The following is a 27051-nucleotide window of genomic DNA, read 5'->3' on the forward strand; positions in this document are numbered from 1 at the left end:
AAAATATAGAGATTGATAAAATGTAAATAAAAAATGTATATTGTTGAGAGTAAATAAATATTTTTGAAATTTTCAAAAATTTCGTTTATACATGTTAAATATTTAAAATTTAAGAAATGTACACTTTACAATTAATTTTGTTAATAGTAAATACATTTTGTATAATCAATAGTAAATTGTGATGTAATATTTGTTAAAATTATTTAAAAATATTATTGTCATATACATTTTAGGAGCAGGATGTTGGGTTATTAGGGGATAAGGGTTGGGAGTGTTTTAAAAATATAGAGATTGATAAAATGTAAATAAAAAATGTATTTTGTTGAGAGTCAATAATTATTTTTGAACTTTTTTTAGTTTTTTAGTTTAATTATTAGTACATTTTGGAAATAAAAAATATTTTTGTTGTGAGAAAATAAATATTTATGAAATTTTTGAAATTTACAGTCTCTAACTTAAATATTTTACAATTAAGAAATGTAAATTTAAAATTTTCTTTGTTGAGAGTAAATAATTAATTTTGAAATAATTGTAAATTGTTATGTAAATTATGAAAAATATTTTTAAAAATGTAAAAAAATGTATTTATAAAAAATTATAATATTTTTCTTTAGATGTACTTGGATTATTTAACCAAATATGTTATTGTTAATGATGGGTTTGTTGAATTTATAATTAATTAATTTAAAAAATTGGGAATGTTAAAAAAATGAAAATTGAATAGCATTTGCTGTATAATTATAACATAAAATTAATTGTTGAAATCTATATTGTGGGTAATTACAATAGTTTAATATGTTTGTTATAAAATTAAATTTGATTTTATATTTTCAACATTACAAATTTAATTTATTTAATATTAACTGGAGTAGGAATAGTAAATTATATTTATTTACAATCCTGCACCTTCCCTGATTTAATACTGACTGGAGTGGGAATAGTAAATTATATTTATTTACTATCCAGCACCTTCCCTGATTTCATACTGACTTGATTGGGAATAGTAAATTATATTTATTTACTATCCAGCACCTTCCCTGATTTCATACTGACTGGAGTGGGAATACTAAATTATATTTATTTACAAGTCTACACCTTTCTTGATTTGATACTATTTATTTACTATCCAGCACCTTCTCTGATTTAATACTGACTGGAGTGGGAATAGTAAATTATATTTATTTACTATCCAGCACCCTCCTTGATTTAATACTGACCGGAGGTGGAATAGTAAATTATATTTATTTACTATCTAGCACCTTCCCTGATTTAATACTGACCGTAGTGGGAATAGTAAATTATATTTATTTACTATCCAGCACCTTCCCTGATTTAATAATGATTGAAGTGGGAATAGTAAGTCATATTTATTTACTATCCAGCACCTTCCCTGATTTGATACTGACTGGAGTGGGAATAGTAAATTATATTTATTTACTATCCAGCACCTTCCCTGATTTAATATTGACTGGAGTGGGAATAGTAAATTATTTTTATTTACTATTTTTAAAAATAAATATTATTTAAGTTTCTATGCTTTTTGTCAAAAGGTATGGATTTATTTAACATTTTCATATATTTTATGCATATATTTCAAATGTATAGTAAGTAATACAATTATTTTTTATAATATTAATTAATATTTATGATATATATACAATATTTTTCCTTTGTTTAAAACATTTTTTGCATTTTTACAAAATATATTTTTTAATTATTTGTAAGTTTAGTGCATGTTTTTATATTATTTAAGTGCAAGTTCGCTGCTCTTGAGACCACAGATTTTTCACAAAAAGAGAACGAGTAACATAGCTTTCTCTGGCATTGCCCCAAAGATTTGGAACTCTCTTCCAACAGAAGTCCCTCGAATCCCATACACCGATTCTTCCAAATAGGAAGTGAAAAAAATCCTAATGCACAAGTTTCTGTCCTAAAGCCTGGGCTCTGCTGCTTCATTACTGCCCACTTTTCTGTTGCTATGATTGTCTATTACATGGTTGAACACCTGGGAATAACAGTGTAAGTAAGCCATTGCACATAGTTGTATCATATATACTGAATGTTCTTCTCCCATTACTTGATCGGGAAGTATGTTGAATCCCATCCACCGTTTCTTTCAAAAAGGAATTTTAAAACTCCTAATGCTTAAGTTTCTGCCACAAAGGCCTTAGCTCCGCTGCCTCTTTCTGCCCTCTTTTCTGATGCCTTGATTGTCTATTACATGGTTGTACGCCGGTGATTAACAGTGTTGGCAGGCTATACACATATTGGTATTGTATATATTGATTGCTCTTTTCCCATTACTGGATCCGTCCGACCTTAACTGTTAAGTGCTCTGAATTTTGCAGGGGTCATGCTCAAGCCTTGCACTTATTTGTAACAAATGTCCTTTTCCCACTATTGTGTCCTACCCACCCTAATTGTGAAGCGCTCTGCTACCCGCCTGGGTCATGTTCGCGCTATACAAAACTTTATAAATAAAATAAAGGATGGGCACAGTGCATCATTGAAGGCTATGCACAGCACGAAATGGGTGCATGGCAGGTGAATACAGTACATTAAAAAACTGTAATAAAATCACAGTATAAGGTGGGAGAAACAGCTGCTATAATCCATGATATTGTGCTGTGAAGTATAATGAATTAACGATATGACTTATGGACAATCAAGGGGTTTCATTCATTTCTTTGTGAATGAACTCAACCTACATTCATGCCACCTCTCATGGTGGAAGTCAAGGCTGTTCCTTGTGGGGTTGCCTATGGGTGCAGCTTATCGTCACTTCTTTTCAACATTAACTTGATACCCCTGGAAGAGCTGTTAGGCAAAATAAAAGTGTGGTTTTATATGTTTACTAATTATTCTGCACCAGCAGAAGTCATTAGATATGTCTGACTCAGCTTCATACCTCAATGTTGCTAACATCCTAATGGAGGTGCAACAGTGGATGTCAACCAACTTTTGAATTAGAATCCTGCCAAAACTGAATTGCTAGTTACTAACAATAACACCACAAAACTGTACTCTGTAGGTTGGCCAGAGGTTATAGGCCCACGCACTGTCCCTCTAAAGTGTGTATGTAATCTGGGTGTTTATATACAGTATGAGTTATCTCAGGAGCGCCAGGTGGCTTTTGTGTCTAAAACTTGTTCCTGACATCTAGAGTTGGTCAAACATATTCTTCCCTTAAAGACCATCCCTACAAGATGCTGATAATTCAAGTGTTTGTTCTATCTTATCTTGACTATGGTAATGCTTGTTATGTGAAGATGGCTGATAAGTCATTGAAATGCCTCCAGACAATAAAAAATATTGCAGACCGTTTGTTAACCACCACCCCAATATATCATCATATCTCACTGATTTTGTACCAGCTACATTGGTGGTCAATAATACAGAGAGTTATCTTCAAGACCAGGAACACTGATCTGCACAGTCTAGACTTTCAAATCAATATTGTCAGACCTTCCAGAACCTTGAGATCTAGAGTACATTGGAAGCTTGCTGTATCAAAAACATGAACTAAAACATTTGGTGATAGGGCCATTTAAATCATGACAGCAAGAGGTCATGTTCGCGCTATACAAAACTTTATAAATAAAATAAAGGTTGGGAACAGCGCATCATTGAAGGCTATGCACCACGGAATGGGTGCATGGCAGGTGAATATAGTACATAAAAAAACTGTAATAAAAACACAGTATAAGCTTAGTTGTGTTATGAATTGTGTGCTGCACATCATAACAAAACCCTCAACCTTGTGCTTTGATCTGTGTCTGGCAATTATTAAGAAACAGATTTTGACCTACATGATGGAGGAGGTTAGTGAAGTTTTCAATCTTTTAGTATGCAATATGTTCTTAAACCCACTTTGTCTACTCAAGACCCCTCATTAATGGCCTATCCCTCTTCTGCCATATTTTGCAAAGATTTTTAAAAAGCCATTATTTATCCAGCTGCAGGCCTTTGTTGGTGATCATAAACTACTACAAGCTTTTAAAGCCAGATTGAGACACAGACAGAGCACCAAGCTAGTGGTCCTCTCTTTTCAGGATGATCTTCAGCTTCTGATAGACAGGGGAGAACCAGCTACTCTAGTCCTGTTAGACATGTTGGCAGCATTTGATGCCATTGACCATGATATTTTGCTGTGAAGTATTATGAATGTACGATATGACTTTTGTCAGACATTTGTGAAACAGTTCCACTGCTTCCCTTTCATTAGGCAGTAAAACATTTTAGTTTGAGCTACCGTAATCAGCCCACCACCCATTTGCACTGCTTCTGCCCTTTTTTTCCTGCAATTTGATAGTGTTTCTTCTTTTCTTCTTACCACAATGAATCTCATTTATATAGATGCTCTCAACGAATTGACAATACAATACAAAAACTGGAAAACTTAAGGAATTTTTCGATTTTGGGTCCACTGAACTATAGCTTACCCTTACCTGTGTATATTTATGCTCCTGAAAATAAATATGCCTATAACTACAGTATATAGAATGCTAATAAATACATATCCACACATGTTTACTACATTGCAACAGTCAAATTCCATTATTTTACCACGTGTGTTGATTCTCCCTAAGAAACTCTAGAAGCAAGTTATGCTACTCCATGCTCTCGTAGTGTAGCACACGGAAGTAGGTTTCAGGGTGTTGGGTTGTTAGATGAAATTTTAACTATGGTAGAAATGTTCATTTTATTCTTGTTGTTCTCAGCATGCATTTGTGCTGTTTTAATGATATTCTATGTACTAAGTGACAGGTTGAGAGTGTTAGTACAGTTTGTGTGTGCGATATTGTAACGAATTATATAGGTTTGCTTCCAATCACCATTGCATCCCTGGATCCCTACTTAGGGACAGTTAGTAACCCAAAGGCATTGACGCCATTTCGACTATGTGTTGAATGAGGTTCTGCAGGACTACAATTATCTTTCTTTCATATTCAAGCGTTGATGCATTGAACTAAGTTCACTCATGTCCCCCTTGGGTGTGAAAACAAACCTTACAGACCTAAGCCAGAGTCTTAGTTTACCCAACAGATTAGCTGGCTGCAACATAAACAAAAATGTTGTGGTGGCCATTACAGGACTCTGGGGACTTAGTCCCGCTGTACTTTAATTCTCTAAAAAAAACACAACATAAGAATGCAGGGTAGGGATATCCTACATTGGGCAAAAATAATTTACAAAATTTGAGCTTTTTGCAGCAAATCCATGGTACTCCCACAGGATAGCGGCAAAAAGCAAAACACAATGCCAGCAGCCATTCATTTCCTTAAAGTAAAATGACCGGTGTCTGACTGGGCCTGGGTAGTCAATTAAAGTATATATTGAGCAGGGGGGGGCGTGTTTGGAAACCTGCTTCCAGAGCAGATTATGGCCCCTGGGACCACATCCCCTGGGGCCCTAAATCATTATGAAAGGCCCCTTTCTCTGAGCCTCTTAAAAGTCACACTGTACAAATATTTTTGAACACTGATTTCTCAAAAGCTACTGAACACATTTTCACCAAATCACAAAAACACACCTGCTGGACCAAGATTTAGATTTCTTACAAATATAGGTGCCTATTTATAAGCTGATTTGCATCGCTTTTGCCCCACGCAAAGTGGTGCAAAAGTGCCACAAACCTTACATGTGATTTTAGAAGTCACTCAAAGCCACTTTATGTGGCCCGGAGTGGCTCCATAAATCTGGAGTAAGACAATTCAGCACAAATTGCTACATTGCTTTACTCTGCCTTGGAGAGGCTTTCTATGGGCATTGCATGGGTGTTCCCAAGCAAATGCCATGGTTTTGGACTCATTCCCGGATTTACCAGAACTACTAGACCTGGGCATACGCCAAAAAGATACGCCTTTTCAGGTGAGGCCTAATGAGAAGAAATGTCTTTATTCTCCTTGTTACTTCCTCTTTCTGCAGCACACTTCAAAAGAAGAATATGCCTTTCAGCATTGTTTTGTGCAGGAAGGTGTCCCTTCCTGTACAAAAATAATTCTTCATGCAACACAGGCACTCTTGCACCATGGTGCAAGGGTGCCTGCTTTGGCGCTAGGCTAGATAACCGATCTACATAAAAATACAGCCGGGTTCAGGGGTATAGGGTACCCAGAGCCAAAACTGGCTTGAGGAGGGGGGGCATGCGTGCCCCCTCACAAGAATGCTGGGCCCCGGGAATAGAGTCCCTGGAGCTGAAATTGACATGTGGAGAAGGGCTGCATGCCCCCTCCCCCTCAAAAGAATGCCAAGTCCCAGGGGAAGGAGTTCCCGGGGCCAAAATCAGCCTGGGTAGGGGTGCCACGTAAACCCCCTCCCCTTTTTTTCAAAAGAGTGGCCCAGGGGGATGTGGTCCTCAGTGCCTTACAAGGCTCAGGGAGGGGAGCCACATGGACCCCTCCCCTTTATTTAAATAAATGGCCCAAGGACATGGGGTCCCTGGGGCCAAATAACAGTTGGAAGAGAGGGGCTGTGTGGCCCCCTTCCCCTCAAAAAACATACAAAGCCCATGGGGATGGGGTCCCCGGGGCCTAAGGAGATTCAGGGAGTGGGGCAGCACGGCCCCCATCCCTTTTATTTTTAGAAATGACCCAGGGCCAGACTGTGCAGGCATCCCCCGCTATGCACAACCAAAGCCTGTGCTTGACAGAGGGTTGCATTTACAAATGGTAGTTAAATATTACTTTACGTCAACAAAAACCTAGAAATTCACTGAAAAAAACAAAGTTTAAAGTAACACTTTAGTTAGGTGTGAAAAAAATATCTCTTTTTGTTTAAAAAAAAAACCTTTGAAATTCTCTGAAAAAAACAAAGGTTAAAGTAATGAATTTGTCAATGACAACATTAACGTGTTGAACTAAAAAAAAAACTAAGAAATTCATCGTTATAGTTAGCTGCCCTAACTATAACTTGCGCCCCCGTCATGCATTGATTATGACATCACTTATGACATGTTCTATGATATTATTTATGACATCACTGATGACATCTCAACTGACTTCAAACACAAAGTCTGCTCCCAGCTGGCGATAGCTTTGAAAATGCTCCCGCCGGTTGGTAGCAGACTTGAGATCTGTTTCACTGCTCGCAGTGATTCCAGCTGGGAAACAGATCAAAATATTGTTCCTGCCTGAATGACAAGCATAGTAGGGGCTCCATGTAGGCGGGAGGAATGTCAGCATGGAGGAGCCAGTTGAGGCTGCAGGGGCCTTGGGGCTCCCCCCACGGCCCAAACGAATATATGGTGGGTGCCTTGGGTGGGCACCAGGGCACCCACCTTTAAAAAATGTAGACCCCAGAGTATGGGGTCCCTAGGGCTGATGAAGGGTCAGGGAGTGGGCCCCATGCCGCCCTCCCCTTTATTTGAAGTAGTGGACTTAGGCAATTGGGTCCCCAGGGCCTAACATCTCGAGGAGGCTGGTCACATGAAAATAAAGGCCCGGTGAATGGGGTCCCCAGGGCATAATGAGGCCTGTGGAGGGGGGCCATGTGGTCCCCTCCCCTCTAAAATACATAGGGCCCAAGGTCATGGGGTCCCTTGGGCCTAAAAAGGCTCAGGAGAGGGGCCACATTCCCCCCTCTTTGTTTAGTTGTATTTGACCCGAGGATGGTTTAAGTTTAAGTTTATTATGCATAGTTAATTAAAACCAGTGCAAAAGTTATACAAAGTTTTTAAAATGTCATTAAAAAAAGTCATACCATTTTTTGTTCGTTGTAGACATTTTAGAAAAGCTTTCAGTAAAAGACCCAGTGTAATTGTCCAAGAGCATATTTCCTCGGGCCAGGGCAGCATGTTCCCTTACGTCCTGATGTCCGCCTCCTTGTTGCCTGTGTCGATGATCGCCGATTTTGGAAGTTTTAACAGTCTTTGCTCGATCATCGCAAGGAACTTGACATATCTGCAGTTCAATGTAGTGTTTGCAGGATTCAAGCAGGCGAGCACCGCTTGCCTTCTAGTGCTAGTCCCTAACTGCTTGAACTGGTCCTTTAAGAGCTGTTGGCGGACTTGCCGAAGCTCTTCGCAAAGACAGGTCGTATGGAGGATGTCGCCCTTATCTAAGTTGCAGAGCAGACATGCTTCGTGACCGTTGCTCCTGAGCCATGGTGGAAGATGCTCTCTGCTGGGCAGAATCCCTAGTCTGTATTTCAGAAACCTCTGTTTTGTGGCTTTTTCGGATAGCCCTGACTAAAATTTGATTGTGATGTCAGGGATTTGTACGAATTTAGTGTCATCCATGCGTGGTTTCTTTTAGCAAAGGCGGCCTTGTCCTCTAGTAAGGAAAGAGATTTAAAGTTTTTCCAGACTAGTTTTTTGAACGAGGTATGCCCAAGTTGCATGTCCCAGATCGCAGATAGTTTGGGGGTCCCCAATGCTGCCTGCAGGTAAGTTCTTGCCTGAGATATGTCCCTGCTTTGTATGTCTTGCCATAACAGCGAATTTAGGGGCCGATTATGATGGCGGACGGACCTGAGTCCATCCGCCACCATAGAGTAGGGGGGAACGTCCGCATGGGCAGCGGCGTTCCCCCCGTGAAGATTAGGATGTGACCGCCAGGGTGGCGGTCACATCCTCTATCTTTAACATTGCGGCGGGTGCAGCTTCAAGCTGCACCCGCCGCAATGTTAAAAATGCATACATTGCATTTTTATGCAGAAAGCGGCAGGCACCGCGCGGTGCCTGCCGATTTCTGCATACAAATGCAGGGGGGTACCATAGGCACCCCCCCATGTGCACCCCCCACATGAAGTTCCACATGCTTTTCCACGGCGGAAAATCCGCCGCGGAAAAGCATCTTTTCAAGCACTTCCTAATATGGTGGACGGTGTCTGAGAGACACCGCCACCATATTAGAGCTTTTCCGCCGCGGTTGTAAGCCAACCGCCGCGGAAAAGCTGCGGACGGAAACCAGGACCCACCAGCCATCCTAATGTGGCGGTGGGTCTTTGGTGGGTCCGCTGCGGTTTTTCCGCATCCTCTGGGCCGGCGGTGGCTTCCGCCGGCCCGGAGGATGCGGAAAAACCGCAATCATAATAGGCCCCCTAGTGCGTCAGTAGTGGCAGAGCAAAGTTTGTGGCAGCAAATGATATAGGCTCCCTGTCTAGCAAGATCTTGTTTTTACAAGCCAAACTCCAGCCTTATTTGGGCAGGCGAGGTGTAGGGCGGGAGCGAAAACATTGTTCTGTAGGCTTTTTCCTGGATACAATCCAGGTTCTTAGAGTCTCTTCCTCGTAGTGCCTCGTTGCCATAGGAGATCGAGGGGAGTAGCTTAGCCTGAATAACTTTCAAGTAAGGGGTCAAAATTGGCCCCGTCAGTTGATTGGCTAAGTTTTTCAACGTGACGGTGATCAGGGCCCCTCTCCTTTTTGTTGCCTGCTTCTGCTGTGCAAATGTACCTGCTCTGTCAAAAATGACTCCCAGGTATTTATACTCGCATGCTGGCTCTATTTGTTGGCCGCCCAGGGTCCAGGACTTCTGTTGTTTGTTATACAGAGGATGGGGTCCCCAGGACCCAGAGGTAAGTCCTACACTTCCTGTTAAAGCATCAACCCCCCTGCCATGGATGGCCGAAAGCCAATTTCGGCTTGGGGTTGGCTGTCTGGTGAACCAGGCCCTGTGGCCAACCTCACAAGGCCAAAGGTGGTATGCAGCGTTGTGTTGACTGCCTTTGGAGGGGTAGATTACAGGACCTGGCCAAAGGCTGTGTGACGTGTGGGATTGGATGCATGGGGAGATTGGTCACAGGGCTTCTACAACCAACCCCCTGCCATGTACGGTCAAAAACTGCACGGCAGGGGCTTTGATTTACGTATGGTAATAAATTATTACTTTACATTTAAAAAACTATAGAAATTCACACAAAAAATAAAGGTTAAGATTGTAGCTAGGCAAAATTTTCCGTAACAAGGTACTGTTTTAAACTCTAAAAACCACTGAACTTTACCAGTTATAGCTATAGTTAGTATGACTCATGCCCTAATATAACTATAACTTGTGCTCTCGCCATACTAAAGGCCCCATTAAGATGGTGGGTGGAACGCCCCCGCCAGGCTAGCGGTGGGCAATCCGCCCGCCATCCCTGTAGAAGAGACCCCCCGCCATATTAGTATGGCTGGGGGGTCCGTGGTGGACGGAAAGACCATCCGCTGCTTTTCCACCCGGTCGACATGTCGACCGGGCGGAAAAGGTTTCAATATGGTGACGGTGTCTTTCAGACATCGCCAGCCATATTACAATGTGCATTTGTGAATGCCTTTCCGTTGCGGCAAGAATGTTGAGTCTGCTTGGGGGGCCCGTTTCGGGCCCCCATGGACTCCGGGGTGTGGGGGGTGCACATGGGGGGTACAAAAGATCAACGTGGTAGGCACCGCACGGTGCCTGTCACGTTGTGCTTTGAAAAGCACAACATGTATTTTTAGCATTGCGGCGGGCAGTGCTTTCAGCACCGCCCACTGCAATGTTAACCCCTTCCATGCTCATGACGGAACGGTTCCGTCATGAGCGTCGGTTGAGCTGTGCTCATGACGGAACCGTCATGGTTCCATAAGCCCAATGGAACGTTCAGCACAGCGCAGGAATCTGCGCCGCGCTGAAGCGGTTAAAAATACGGGAAGTGCCCGCCACTGTGGCGGGCGCATCCTAATTGCCCCCAAGGGATCCCCGCCCTTATGGTGGGCGGTCCCTTTCACTGTGAGGATGGCGGGCGGACTTTATCCTAATGATGCCCTAAGTATTGTAAGTAATATTTAGGTATTAGACAGAATCACAATTTCTACCTAACATAGAAGACTGTGTGCACCAGACTAACCTATGTACATGTGCTTCTTTTCCATCAGAAGATGGGCTCTCTGAAAAGTTTTCACCATAGTATGAAGGATGCAGGCAGTATAATATTTAGAACCTCCAGACCTTGGTTATTTTGAGCAAATAGTGTATTATTTGACAAGTGTTGCATACAGTGTACAATGTTCTTAGGAGATATTTTTTAATACTCTGTGGTGTATTTCTCATGAAAGTTTCACTGTCTGCAAACATTGTCCTACATAGTAAACTCTCTCCAAAGTGTAAACACAGTTGACAGTAACCACTTTTCTACTCATATCAACTTCATTTCTCAGTGTAGGTTTGATGACTGTGAGGGGTTTGATACGGATAAAAGCAGTCCATATTAGGGCATTCATTTTGGATCAGACATTGAGTATCTTGAGTAACTTGACTTTCTCTGAACAGTTGGATACACATTGGACACTGTGCGCAAAGAGATTTATTTATATAGCGCAACTTATCACCGGTTAGGGTATTTAGGGGCTGTCCATGGTCATGGGGAGATTAAGTGATTTGCCCAGAATCACAGGAGGTTGCGCCAATGCCGAGACTCAAACCCAGATCCCCAGACCCCCTGCTCTGAGTCGGCAGCTCTTTTTATTACACCTAACTATAACATTACTTTTACTATTGTTTTTTTTAGCAATTTCTAGGGTTTTTTAAATGTAAGTAATATTTTATTACCATACGTAAAGACAACACCTGCCACGGCTGTGCACGGCAGTGGGTTGTCTGCAGGGCCTTGTCTACGGCGAGGCCATTAGCAAATCCCTCCACAAGCAGCCAACTCCACACTGTGTCAGCCTTTGGATGTGCAAAGCAGGACATTTGCAACAGGGCCTTGCCCTGTGGCCAACCCACCCAGAGCCAGCACCGTTGCTTACTACTAAAGTAGAAGGGGCGGAGCCTAATGGGCGAAGGCTGTATGGTGATTTGCCACCTTTGCATACTCAGCTGCAATTAGAAGGGAGAACTGTGCATTCTGCTTTGAGACCAGGAGATGACAAGAAAGAACCTACTCATCTTGGAAAGTCACTACAGTAAAGATAGCACTCCAATAAATCCGGAGAAATTAAAAGGGAGAACTGTGATTATATTTTTCTCAAAGGGGAAGGGGGCTGCACGGCCCCCATCCTCAAACCTCCCTAAACCCTCACCTCTATTTTAAATTGGAGGGTGCCCCGGTGCCTACCTAGGGCACCAACCATACACATGGTGGGGGCTGCAGGGGGAGCCCAGAGCCCCCCTGGTCCCAGCGGACTCCCCGTATGCTGCAGGAGCAGGCACTGCTCCTGCCCAGAGGGAGAAGCTATTTATGCTGATCCCTGCAGAAGGGAGCAATATCTTAATCTGTTTCCCTACCCGCATCAGTGCAGGCAGGGAAATAGATCAAAAGTTTGCTCTCCGTCAGAGAGAGCATTTTTAAAGCTCCTGCCTGCTGTTAGCTGGCTTTGTGTCCTTGGTGTAAATCTGTTCAGTAGTTTTGGAATTATTAAAGTAAAAAGATTTATGGCTATCTAGTGACACTGATCTGCTGCGGATCTTCTGCAGATCTGGGTGGATTTGCGGATCCACGTGCCAACAGCTGCAACCTTGTAGGAAATTTGGGGCTGCCATTTTGTTTATCGGGAAATGGTTCCCAGGGGAGAAAATAAATGTAAATGTGATATAAAACCACTCAAACAGCCACTCATACACCTACTCACACTTCTGCACAGCCACTCACACACCTATAGAGCAACTAACACACACAGTGTCACTCACACAGCCACTCACACACCCACACACAGGCATTGATACACTTTTAGAAATTGCTATAGTATAAGTTTGTATTAAATGTGTGCAATATACCCGGCAGACCCCTAATTTATCGAAGGATTGACGACGGATCCGCAGATTCATAAAATGATTTTTTTTTTTAAAGAAACACTTGGTGCATTGCATTTAAACAAAGACTACATAAGTTACTTTAGCCTAATTTTTAAATTTTGTTTTAAAATATATAATAAGGGGGCCGTAGCTTACCTTGCGACAAAGAGGGCCGCTTCTTTGTGAGGCTCCGGAGGGTGGCGAGGATGTCGACAATGCGGCAGAGGCTCCCCTGCATAGTTACTGGCTGTGTGACCCGTTTTCAAAAAGGGTATGCACAGCAGCAGCATTTTATAAGTTTTTTAGGCCGTGGGGGCCCACAAGTCAGTTTTGAAGTGACTTGTTTCTCTCCCTCAGAGCCGGCCGCCATTTAGAATATGAATGGAACCAGCCCTGTTCTCTTAGGAAATGTTTTGACAAGCTCCTCCCTTGAAGGCTAGTTATATTTTTTAAAGGCAATGGCTACATTGGAGTCTTCGGTTTTCTTAAAGGCATTGTCTCCTATGGAAAGTATCTCCTTACTTCAAGGGCTTTCTGGCAAGATCTAAAAGACATTTCTGTTTATTTCCCAAATTGATGCCGGAGCTGGAAAACGACATCAACATTAACAGGTTCCTAGCTTTTTGATGACTTTTCATTTTACGCTCTCCTTTTTTTTATGACATGTCATTTTTTAAATCTTTAACTGCTGCATCAGTTATACACATATCAGTGGAAGAGTAACAATTTCCTATCATGGTCATTTCTGTGTGATTTAATTTCATGGGCAGGTCTAAAGTTCTACAACTCAGTTTCCGGTAGGAAAAATACGAAGACGTTTGCCGACCTTGACTGTCTCTACCGCAATGGAAAGTCTTACCTCAAATGCAGGGTTGAACATGACCACTTCTCATATCTCACCTACAGGGGCATCACAAGCTCAAGCCAATTAATTGCAAGTTAAGCAGCTCAAAAAAGACCCACCTTCACCTACAAAAACTGTGCCTGCAGCCTCACTTGACCTTTTATTAAAGAAATCAGGGCTCTGCGCCCTTTTATTGAGGACACTAATGCTAAATTAGAAACTATCACTGAGAATTGGTCACTCATGGAAGAGCGTATGTCTTCGGCGTAACAACAAATCCTAATCCTAAATGACCCTTCTCTTAAAGTAAACTCCTTACAAGTTCAAGTTTCTTCTCTTCAGAGACAAGTCGAAGACCTTGAAAATCGTAATTGACTAAATATTCTACACCTTTGTGGTCTTTCCAAAGGCACGGAAGGGGCAGATGTTATTTCTTTTTTCAAATCTTTTTTTATATCAGATCTTACAGTTACCGGAGAATTGGCAACTTAGGGCGTCATTAGGATGGCGGACGGACTTTGTCCGCCCGCCACCCTATCGGTAAATGGGGCTACCCGCCATAAGGGTGGGGGTCCCGTGGGGGCAATTAGGATGCGCCCGCCACAGTGGCGGGCGCATCCTGCATTCCTGTCTTCGTGGGGGGCAGTGCACTCAGCACTGCCCGCCACAATGCCAGGAAGGCATGTTGTGCATGAAACTGCTGGGGGGTACCATAGGTACCCCCATGTGCACCCCCCAGAGTACCTGGGGGCCCGCAATGGGCCCCCAATGTCTAACACCGCATGCCTTTCCATGGCGGAAAGGCATGTCCCCGCCTGCATAGTAATATAGCTGGCGGTGTCTAACAGACACTGCCACCATATTAAACCCTTTTCCACCCGGTCAACTCGATAACCGGGCGGAAAAGTGGCGGACGGTCTTTCTGTCCGCCGCAGTCCCCCCGCCATAGTAATATGGCGGGGGGAATTGGGTGGTGGGCGGGGTTTGATCACGGGCGGATTGCCACCGCCATGCGGGCGGTGGCGATCCGCCCGTGATCCTAATGGGCCCCTTAATATCCAAAGAGCTCACAGATTGAGTTGTCCTCCTTTTCGCTGCTTCTCACCCCAAGAGACCTAGAGGGGTTTTTCTCTACTTCTTGGAGTACACAGATTTAATGCAGGTTATTTTGGCTGTGCGTCATCTTAAGAAAATCACCTGGAGACTATGCCAAAGCTACGGCAGACAGAAGAAAAGACTTTTTGAGTATGAGACCTTCCCTTCGCTCGATTGGAGCCCAGTTTGGTCTTATCCACCGTTGTTTTTTCAAAGTTGCTCATAATAATAAAAGAATGACTTATGAGGATCCTTCTTGTTTGCAAGAGTTCCTTACGTCCTGCAGAGCTGATGTCATGGATGTTGCTCCCTCAGTATTTACAAAATGCCTACTTTCTGTTGCTAAGCTTAGTTGTTACCAACATCGCTTTTTGGAATTTATATGGCATTTTTGATGTTGATGAGCTTTCTTGTTCTAGGTTAAAAATGTAATAGGTTATTTTTTCTCTGATTAATATTTTAAAATGTTCTATTTTATCCTACAGGTGATGTCTAATTGTCATGGATGCCTTCGTTCCCCATTATTTGTTGCATCGCCTACCTTCCCACGTCATATCACTCCCTCCGGACCCGACGTGATGTCTTCCTCGGTCCCTCCGCCACCTTCATATGGTTTTTGTTTGGTATGTTATCCTCATTGTTTGTCTGCTTACCCTGTCGGTGCTATATTATTGTTCGATGTATTTTTTATCTTATCACTAGGGGGCCAATTAGGATGGCGGACGGATTGCCCCTGCCGGGCTGGCGGTAGCCACCGCTGGCCCGGCGGGGACAATCCGTCCGTCATCCTCACAGAAATGAGCCCCCGCCACATTAGGATGGCGGGGGAGTCCGTGGCGGACGGCAAGACCGTCCGCCGCTTTTCCGCCGGTTGCCTTCGCGTCCGGTGGAAAAAAGTGCTTACATATGGTGGCGGTGTCTGCGAGACACCGCCAACCATATTACAATGCCGGCGGTCCTATGCCTTTCCACGGCGGCATTGCCGTCATGGAAAGGCATACGGTCTTTACGGTCTTTGCTTTGGGGGCCCGTTGCGGACCCCCAGGGTGAAGGAGGGTTGGGGGGTGCACATGGGGGGTACCTATGGTACCCCCCTGCATTTCAAAGTACAACATGGCAGGCACCGCACAACGCACAACATGCATTTTTAGCATTGCTGCGGACGGTGCTTTCAGCACCACCCACCGCAATGTTAAAAATGCGGGATGCACCCGCCACTGTGGCGGGTGCATCCTAATTCGATGCACGGGACCTCCGCCCCTGTGGTGGACGGTCCGTCTGCCATCCTAATCGGCCCCAAAGTCTTTTATCTCCTTTTTTCCTCCTTTCTACCTTTTTGTTTCTCTCTTATCTGAAACTTTCTAACTTATCTTTTTCTCTGCAGAACATTTTTTCTTCTTTCTCTTTTTTGGCTTCACTGTCTCTGATTGTTGTATACATTTTGTCTGCTCACAGTGGTTTTGACAATGATTTCATGGAATGTCAAGCGTTTAAATTATCCAAAGACAGCTTGTTCTCTCTCACTAAGCAAAACTTAATGCACATATAGTTTTTCTGCAGGAGACTCATTTATCAGATACTGAAAGTATAAAACTGAGAAGAGGATTGGTGGGTTAGGTTTTTTATTCACCTGTCCTGGGGAAAAAGCATGGTGTTGCTATAGTTTGTCACAAATCTTTGACAATCAAATTGATTTCTCAGGAAAAGGATGAAGAGGGAAGATGGTTAATACTTAAATTGTACTGTGATAAAACACCAACCGTTTTGTTTAATGTGTATGGGCCCAATGCACCTGATTGTACATTTTGGTCTCAAATTTCTCAGAAGCTTTTGCAATATCCAGATGATTTTAGCCAGAGTCTGCTGATCCCTTTTTAGACAGACACTTAACATTGCAATACATTCCAAACAAATCACAGAAAACTTTCACACAAGCTAGTCAGAGACATAATCTAACTGAAGCTTGGCGTTTATGCAACTCAACCCTAAGGGAATACACTTTTTTCTCTCCAGTACATCGTACACAATCTCAAATTGAATATGTATTTGTATCACATCACCTCACTCAATCCTTGTATACAGCGGATATTGGCTCCAGTCTGATATCCTACCATGCTCCACTTTCTGTACATTTAGACATCATAGCCAAATCTACCTTCCCTAAAAGATGGAGATTTAATAACTCCTTACTACTGGATTCCTCTTTCACCTCCTCCTTCACAACTTTTGCGCAGGAATTTTTCCTCCTTAATCAGATGGAAGGTATCCCTTTTCATACTGTTTGGGATTCATTCAAGGCCTCAGCTTGAGATTTTAAAATAAACTTTGTTTAAAAAAAAAAAAAAAACATCTGGCACACTCCCAATTTAAACTTCTTCTTAATGAAATAAAGCTTTTAGAACATTCTTACTAAACATCCAATTCCCAACAAGTTCTCAATTAATTAATTAAAGCCAAACTTCATTTTAGTAAAGTATCCACTGATAATGCTGCTTCATATCTTCTCAAAACTAGCGCTAAATAACATGGAGGTCAAAATAGAGCTGGAAAGCTGCTAGCCAGCTATCTGAAAATTAAACAAAATAAATTATTAATTTAATCAAATATTGACAATAATTGCTCCTCTCATCACCATGACCAAGATATTCTAACTCAATTTCAACAATTCTATACATTTTATATTCTATATATATATATTCTTTATACACCGGAGCATGCACCTTACAAATTCTACAATTTTAAGTTATCTCTCCACTATTTCAAAACCGGCTTACTTTCGAGATGATTTCTCCTCCCTAGAGACCGATATTACCCAAACAGAGCTTTAACTCACACTATTATCAATTAAAAAAGATAAAGCCCCTGGACCAGAACGTTTCACAGCTGAGTTTTATACATATTTTTCCAAATTGCTTCTTCCTAAACTCTGTCTGTTAATTCATTATTTTCTTAATTTAGCTACTTCCTATTGCTCATTTCTAGATGCCTTCATTTGTTTAATTCTGACAGCAGGTAAACATCCACAGATTTGTAAAAATTACCGTCCTATCTCCTTAGTTAGGTTAGATTATAAAATCTTCTCTAAAGCATTGGACTTGAGTCTAGAAGTCCTTCTCCCTGATCTTTTGGGCAAGGAACAATCTGGCGTTGTAAAAGGTAGATTTCTTTTAGACAATACTCGTCTATTTTTTTATATTATTTCCAGCTCGGCAAACCTGCCCAATTCTTTAGCGGCTATTGCTTAAGATGCCGAGAAGGCTTGAGATCATGTAATTTGGTCCTTCATATTCCGAAGTTTAACATGGTTCGGTTTTGGGTTGAAATATATGGCTCTTATTTCTCTTCTTTGCTCTTCCCCTAAGGCAGCTATTTGCGCTAATGGTCTCATATCTTCTTTAACCTACATAGACGGGTACGAAAAGGTTGCCCTCTCTCCTCCTTACTTTTTAATCTAACATTAGAACCATTTTTATCTCGGATCGCCAGAATTTTAACATTCATGTTTTCATTCATGGCTCATAACAGGTTGGCTGCTTTCGCTGATATTTTATTGTCTATTTCTCAGCCTAATTCTTCCCTCCCCGCTTTCTTTTTCAGAAGTTGCTTCTTATTCATCTGTTTCTGATATAACCTAAACACTGACAAATGCAGAAATCTACCCCTTAATAAATGTAATTTTAGTCATGATTTTTCCTCCTCTCAATTTACATGGCAACCCGCACAACTTAAATATCTCGGCCTTCAATTTTTTTTCCCCCATCTCGTCTTGCATCTCAATTAATATAGACAATTGTATTTAGACAATCACTTCGCTAACTAGTAAATGGCATCCTCTTTATTTGTCTTGTTGGGGTTGTCTGGACACAATTAAGATGATGATGGTCCCTGTTATTCTCTTCACTCTTTCTAATATTCCAATACATGATCCTCTTAAATATTATAAGAAAATCAATTCACTATTATCTGCTTTCCTTTAGAAGAACAAGATATTGCATATGTCTCCATAGAACCACAGGTCGCTTTGCCGGCGATAATTACGACCCGGCCCCGCTCGAGACCATGTAAACCATTCCGCACCCGGAACCATTCTGCAGGAGCACTCGTCCTGCCGGCTTTTCCCCTCGATTCAGGGATCTTGCTGATGAACCTCCATTCTTTCCTTAATTGAACAAGTGGATGCCTTTACCATTTTAAGCCATTCTGTCACAGAAGTCGACTCAGAGCACCAAATTCCTAATTTTAAGCTTTCGAATCGCATTGAACATATACTGATACTGGACAACACACTACGTCGATTTGAAACCACTTTACCTGGTCTCGAGCGGGGCCGGGTCGGAATTATCACCGGCAAAGCGACCTGTGGTTCTTCACCCTTCAACTACAGCCCTGAGGAGTCGCTAAAGTATTGTAATTGCTTTGCGACGAAACACGTGTCGGCTGGCCATCCATAGCATTAAAAGAGGACCCGTACTACCCTTCGTCCTCCTTTTTCTTCAAATGTGGATACATGAACTATTATATGTCCATTGAGACATCAATTTCTGTACTTTCTTTAACTGGTGTGCAACAGGTTTTTGTATATTAAGTAAGCACGAATGACTGAGCAAAAGGTAATCTATTGTTTCCACGGTCTTGAGGGATCAGGGTTGTCATGTTTGATGGTTGACAAGAACTATTCTCTCCTTGGTAAGAGGAGATTCTAGTGGCACTGTGAGCTAGTTGGTACAAACAGGGCCAACATACCCAGTGGGGGTGAACAGAGTTCGTCTGACACCAATGCTACAGTGTATGTTGTCTAAACACGCAGATCCTGTATATTTTCTATAGGAACTACACGACAGCTTCAAGTGTGCCACATTTCTGCCATAAATACAGAATACAAGCTCTCTAGTTGTTCATTAGAAAAGTGGGGGAGGCTATAGTAGAACACTGAAGACCCAAATTCAAAAAGAGCCTCCGCACTCGTGGCGGAGGCTCGGCACTTGTGGAGTTATCTTCGCTCTGTAGTTTCTCAATGCAGAGGACCCGCCTCGACTGCGTAGATCCCACCAGAACTGCGGAGCTTCCGCCACGGGGTCAGAGGCTCTTTGTGAATCAGGCCCTGAGAATTCAACTGACAGGCTCCTACTGCTTTTAAAAGTGCATATTTGACTCAGAATATAAGATTTTTTTTCTCACATGGCTGAGAAAGCTAGTGTTAATGTCTAGAAAATGTACTAAACTTCTGGGCACCTTCCATAACCTCAATAGGAAAATCATAAGGGAAAATAGCTTTCTCTCAAACATGGTTCATCAAATCTCAGCACAGGATCACCATTTTTCATTGGGTAAAATTACCTTAGAACACACCGCAATTCCTAAAATTAGTATGGTAGCACCAACAAGTGATTTATATTGTGATTAAATCCCTTTATAAATGCTCCTTTTGTGGCCATCAAAATCTGCCATTACCTACAAAGCATTTCAATACAGGCCATGACCCCGAGTCCTGGAATGGCTGCCACAACATGCTGTCCATGTTGTGGCCAGTCAACAGGAGACAGAAAAGTCTCCCACAGAATGCACACATTGAATCTATGCAGATAGAATCAAAGCAAATGTAAAGAGTGGAATATGCTAGTCAGACATATACTTTGAAATACATATCCAGTAAAAATAAGCCTCCACAAAACAGTTGCAAGTTGCTCTCAGACTTAGAGGCTCCAAGTATGCACCTTTTAGACACTAAAAAAATACAGTTCCATTGCATACATGCCAATATTGGAATAGCAGAAATAAGGAGATTTAATAAAAAATATTCAGGGGAATGTATTTTCCCCATTGACTTGTATTTGAAATGGGGAAACTTCAGTAGGGAGAAAGCTAAATGGAAGCCTTTTTAGCTTAGAAATAAGGAGTCTCCCGCCTCAATCTGGCATGTATGCTATTGGTGCTGTGCAGTGTTTTCCTGACTTCTTGAGTCTTGTCCTGCCAAGCACATTGCAACCTCTGACCGCTGCACCAACTCCAGGGAATGGCGGTTCCCTGGTGGTGCCAGGGCGGTCCGACCGCCCAACTCAGTCACCCAACCCAGACGACTGGGACCTCCACCGCCGTGCCCCTGCTAGTCTGGTGGTTCTCGGACCACCAGACTCGTAATCGGATCTCAAGTGTTATGTTCCTGTTCCTGTTTTTACTGAGTAGATGTGATGATGGTATTTGTTTTAAGCAATATTTTGTTTGGGGCCAATGCACTTGATTTATTATAATGTTTTAAAGCAGAGTCAAAGCACAGACATACCTCCCTGAACACATTGACGCTCTTACCAACAGTTTAGATGATGAAAATTTATATATCAGGTGGATCTTCTAACAAATAGGAGATAAGATAGCACTCTCCTGGGATAAAGAGGACACTGGTAACTGCCGGTAAAGGGGGTTGGGAGGGGTTCAATACCCCTTAAGTCCAGAGGGCAAATTTATTTGACGGCAGACAGTAATTCCACTGCTCGAGAGACTTTTCGGAGGGTCACAGGATTTATCTTGACATCTCCTGCTTCAGGATTGGACTGTTGGGGACATGCAGTCGCTCTCTAGAACCATTAAGATGCTGCTGTCCACTTGTGCCCACCACCCCTGTGCCCTGGTGGTGATAAATGATACATCAACTAATGCACCAACCTCTGTTCGCAGACGCTCCTTCTCCTTTTTAATTTGTTGTTCCATCTCCTCATACAATTGCTGCACTTCCTCGTTGTGCTCTGCGATCCTCCTGCCAGACAGAAAACAAAGGGCATGACGGTCACTCCAAGTGCAGACATGAAGATCTATTTGGAATAGGACGGTACCCGTAGTGTGATCTCACATAAATTGTAAACCAGACTTTGGTCTAATTTAGTGACTACTCTCAGTCATACTTATTTATTAGTTCGAACTCTGGGGCATATTATCAAGGGGGTTTATCTCCGCTTTTTTGGCTTTAAAAGCCAAGAAAGCGGAGATAAAATTATCTCCCTATTACCTAGCTGTCGATAACACCAGTTGCGACAGCTAGTAGGAGATAGCGACCATCTTGGGCCCACCTTTGCAAGTCAGTGATATTTATCACTAATGACATGCAAAGTGGGCGTGCCAAGATGTTAGCGACTGGAAACAGTCGCTAACATCGCTATCTCCTATTACCAACTTTTGGAGATATTCGCGCTAAGCGCGAATATCTCCAAAAACTAACACCTGCCCTGAGCAGTTCTTAGCCATGTTATCCAATGGGAGGTGGATAACATGGCTAAGAGCATTAGCTCGGTAATGCATGAATATCGCTGACTTTTCAGCGATATTCATGCATTGCGGCCGTTTTTTATCGCATTTGCGATAAACCTTGATAATAGCAAGGTTTATCTGCGATAATTTCTGACGATGCTTAGCGTTAAAAAATTCGTTGCTAAGCATCGTTAGCGATAAATATCGCTTAACGTTGGTAATATGCCCTTCTGTTTTAAGCGGGCCCCTTTAAAATACACAATATATTCACACTGCTGCATCTGATAAAATGTGCCTTTTTATTGTCACTGTATAACATGTTGATTGTGAACAACAGCTCAACCGTGTACTTCAGTTACAACATTCAGCATTTCTTCAAAGCTCTTTCGTCAGTTTTTTTGTCTATATGGGCTTTGCATACTTCTCCATTCTGAAGGCCACAGAAGGGTGTTGGTAAAAATAGAATCGAAGGGAACTGAACCTGGCTCACTTGTGCACCTAGTCAAATAGGAAGTTAACGCCCCGATCTAAAAGAAAAAACCCGTTCCAAGTGCAAACGTAAGCAAGAATATACAAATATTGGCAAAGCCGATAAGTCTGATGATCATAACCAGGCTTTTGACAATTGTCATTTTTATCATGTTTTTAAAAGAAAGTTATTGTTCAGCAAGCTGCCGGGCCATCATCAATCTAAAAAGAACAAAAATAATGTTTTGACCTCAAAAAGCACACAGTACAATAGTACTCGTTGGCATTAACTCTTTCCATGCTGATGACGGAACCGCTCCGTCATCAGCCGCGGTGGCGCTGTGCTGATGACGGAGCGGTTCCGTCATGGCCCGCCCGACGCGCCTGCGCGGCACTGATTTCGCGCCTGCGGCCATGACGGAACCGCTCCGTCATCAGCACAGCTCAACTGAGGCTGGTGACGGAGCGGTTCCGTCACCAGCATGGGCGTGCCGCGCGGCCCCCCCCGCCCCCTTAGCACTGCGGCGGAATAGCCGCCGCAGCGAAGAGGTTAAAGGGTACTACTTTGTGTGTGGATGTGCTCATTGTGAAAGGAACGACAAATGCAAGCAGAACGATGGAAAGAATGTTGAAACAATGTCAAACATTCAACCCAGTACAGAGATCTAGGCGCAAATCCATCAGTTTTTTTGCTCACCATGCCATTCCAATTTAGAATCATCAATATGGAATCAGTCTTGACCCTGCTCCCCATGGAAATAGCCCATCCCAAAATGCCAGAACAGTCCTACCTGGATGGATTAAACCCAGATCGCTTAACTGGGGGTGAGTGGTTGAAAAGTTTCAGCACTCCATCCATCATCTTGTTGTGTTTCCTTTGTGGAAGGGAGAGCATGCCTTTAGTCTAGATGAAGTCAGCCAATGGCTAAAGTGGGCTGACACATTGCCCCTTGATGCATGCTTCTGTGGTTTGAAGAAAATGTTAATGACACATCCACAGACCAATGAATGATGTTTGGCTGAAAACCCCTATAAGTAACTATGTTATACACATAATGTTAGTAAACTCCAAAGGTCTTGGCTAACACAGACCTAAAAAATCCAATCAATCTGGCATTTATTGCTAGCCTCATGCCTTTGGGAAAGAAAGAATCAAAGTAGGAAAACAAGCAAGAGAGTATGCAAGAGAAAAAAAGTAGAAAAAATCAAACAAAACAAAAACACTGGTACTGAAGGGAACTTCATAATTTGTGGATGTTCTCATTGTGATAGGGCTAAATACAGACGCTCAAAGTGAAGGTAGCCAGTGGCTGAAGTAGGAAACAGAACAACGGATGAAGAGAGGTGGCTGATAGCTACTTTAAGTAAGTATATTATACATATTTTTAGTAAAAATCTAAATGTCGTGGCTAGCACCAGCCCTAAAGAAGTATCCTATTTATAGAAGTTCTATCCATTTTTGCTCAGTCCATTTTAGATCCTGGAATGTTGCAGGTTTGGTTAGAAGGGATGATGACACTAGTATTCAAAACCATAAATGCTCTTACCACATATTTTGCTGCCAGGAAACATGGTGTGTGGAACAAGAGCCAAGTTCAGGATCGAAGCTGTTTCACACTGTAGCAGTATACCAGAATAAATGAGCAGACCATCTGGCGGTCTAACACTGTTTATTTCAGCAAAATTGATGTTGTAACAAAAGAAATGTGCATACATTCACCCAAAATACAGGTATATCAGCAGAAGTGCAAGTAATTTAACTTATCCTCTTAGTCGGGTAATAATGATGAATTTATATGTACAACCTACAGACAAGAGGAGAAAAGTTATCACTGGCAATGTCATATTATTATTAGATGACCTAAAATGTAAATACAACAAAGCAGAACTGGCAATTTAAATTTCAATCTCTGATACTCTGAGCAATCTGATGAAATCTTTGATGAACATGACTTAGGGAAGGATTACGAGTTTGGCCGTGTGGGAGGGGGCTGCAATGTCACCGCCCGACTCCCACACCACAAAACTCGTCCACACATCACCTGACAATTTACAAGTGTATTAATGGTCTGGCAGATAGTCTTTGGCAGTGCCTGTTTGAAAGGCAAAGCAATTGGAGCGCCAAAGAACTTTCTTGCATGGTATGGGCACTGTGAAGTCCATGCCGTGCAGGAACTGGGGGTGCATGCTGACAGAGGGGCACATCATTTGCCCCCCTGCATGCATCCCATGACCCAGAAGCAAAGTTTCCTTACCGCCACAGTTTTCATGGTGCGCTCCCTGCCATGAAAACTGTGGCCATGAGGAAACTCATAATATGCTTGGCGGTGCCTCAGCTGCTCCGACAGCATATTGCTAGGCCAGACCGCCACGCCACAGTCGAAGGATCATGGATCCCCAGTGGTTGCGGGCGGCAGGCCTGTGGCAGTGGGGTCACCAGTGTGGCAGTTCACGCCACACCACCATGAGTTTGGAATCCGATGAACCGACAAACTTGTAATCAGGCCCTTAGTATGGGGTATTATGGACCTAGTATCATTGACCTCCAAGTCAACCAATTTGGTGTACCCTTTTGAGCAATCATTACTTAGTTTAGGGCTATGAAGTTTAAATGGGCACCTTTTAGTGTGATCAGCCAGACAGGTGTACAAGAACTACCAAAACCACTAAAACATATTTGGATTATACTTTTGTAGTACTCTCCCTTTTTGAAATTTCAAATCCTAGTGAAAAAAGAAATTGACCACTTTCCGCATGATGTTATGATTAAACTAAATTTGTGTACAATAATTGTGTCTCTATCATGGGATTGAACAGTGAAAAGACTCAAATGGAACTTAAAAATGCTGTGAAGAAGTTCTGACAAGCAGCTACTCGCTTCTGTCACACTTTGGATACCCCAGATCCAGTACAATTTTATGTAGACAGCTGGTCACTTTCTATAAGTTCATGAATAAATCATATAGTTGTTGTTGTTGTTGTTGTTGTATAGCTTTATTTCGAAATATTTCATTTCATAAAAGCGTTACAGTAAAAACAGATGCAGAAATAAAAACAGTTATACAATTTGGCCATCGAGACAGACAGATCGCTAAAAAAACAATGTAAAATATACAACAATGGTGAAAATCATCCATCTAAAAACATTTGTAGAGACACATAATTAATCATCCTTGGGGGAGGAAGAAGGACACAGCAATAAACAACGGGGCCAATGGGATGTGGATTAGTACCCTTACTGGAGGATCATTTTCCTCACGGATCTTATCCTCCAAGCCCACCCCAAGAATTTTGCCAGGCCACACGCAAGCAAGGGGTGAGGGTCTGATCTTAACAACTGTAAGGCCTCCAAATATGACCGGGTGCCCAGCCTCAAACAGAGTGGTTTTAACCATCTGCGGCGAGGAGCAGCATATGCTGGGCACTCAAACATTAGATGGGAAATGGATTCATCCCTATTCGTACAAAAAGGGCAAGTTGCTATAGTTTGCCAAGGTGGTTTCCAATTTGCTGTCCATGTGCCAAGGGGCAGAACACCAACCCTGAATTTAAAATACAACGCCCTGTCTGTTGGGTTGGAGATCATGTCAAGGTAGGGTTCTCTGGAAGGGCAGCCTTTAGTAACCAAAAACTCCACAGCAGATCTACATAAGTTGGAGTGATTCGCTCTCTCATTTTCCACCCACGACCAGAATATTTTCTTTAACAATTGTTTGGGTGGTGATGAACTATTGGCCCAAGCGTCATCCAGACCCAGTTCACAAAGAAGGCGCTTTACTTCCGAGAGCCAATCATATAGAGAAAGCAAATGCTAATGCGCCCCCTAAACGCTTCAGTATGAAAACAACCAATGCATGGTACTAAAAAAAATGTATAATCTGTAAAAAGAGCAGTCACTAGCCTGTCACAGAAAATAATACTATTCGAAGAAAATGTGTCAACTAAAATGGAAGAGTTCAATAGAAAGGACATGGACTACAAAAAACACCAAACGGAAGCTAAACTCTAGAAACAGGAGGATGGTCGGGCAACATTATTCATCATATGCAAGTCTACAGAGGCCACAAGAAACTGTGCTATCACATACCTGTACTAAAGTATGATCATAAATCAAAGTTGGAATTTTTTTACTGGCATGTGCCTGACCAAAATATCTGTCATCATTGTGCAATTGAAGACTTTTAAAATCTAAGTTTGGTCTGAGCCCAGTTTTTTCATTGCTATAGCCATGGTGTTGCATCAGGAGAAATGTGTTACGGATATTGTATAAAAATAATGCGCTGGTGACTGGTTTATGGAGACATGTCTTACAAACATCATTAGGAAAGCAAGATCTGATGGGGCACCTGGGCCAAATGGTATTCCTCCCAAGATATTTGAGATGGATAGGAATTGTTAGGCATAATGGCTACCTCCTGCTATTCAATAAATACTATCATACAGGCACCATCACATCCACATGAAAAGGCTCTATTCTATGCCCACTGCATAAAAGAGGTTCAATGGCAGACCCAGCCAATTATAGAAGGATAGCTCTTCTAGATGTAGGAGCCTAGCTTTATGTGTCTCTGCCGCTAAGTGTTCTAAATAAATTGTCCGACATAAAGAACTTGATTCCCTGGGATCAAGCTGTCATTAACAACATTGATAAATCAATACATAAAAACGATATTCAGGAAACTTTATACCTATTTCACCGACAGTGTTTGAC

The 27051-nt window shown here is 42.3% G+C and overlaps 1 protein-coding gene across 2 annotated transcripts in view; it reads right to left on the bottom strand.

The window, feature by feature from the left end:
* The window catches only part of RAB44 (RAB44, member RAS oncogene family), a 387835-nt gene that overhangs the window by 152931 nt on the left and 207853 nt on the right, over positions 1-27051 (bottom strand). For both annotated transcript variants that reach the window (XM_078644134.1, XM_078644135.1), the window contains exon 6: positions 21294-21384. In XM_078644134.1, the coding sequence (XP_078500260.1) occupies positions 21294-21384 (91 nt within the window). The remainder of the gene's footprint in view (positions 1-21293; positions 21385-27051) is intronic.

This window comes from Lissotriton helveticus, chromosome 5_1, assembly GCF_964261635.1.
Source record: "Lissotriton helveticus chromosome 5_1, aLisHel1.1, whole genome shotgun sequence".
Taxonomy (NCBI): domain Eukaryota; kingdom Metazoa; phylum Chordata; class Amphibia; order Caudata; family Salamandridae; genus Lissotriton; species Lissotriton helveticus.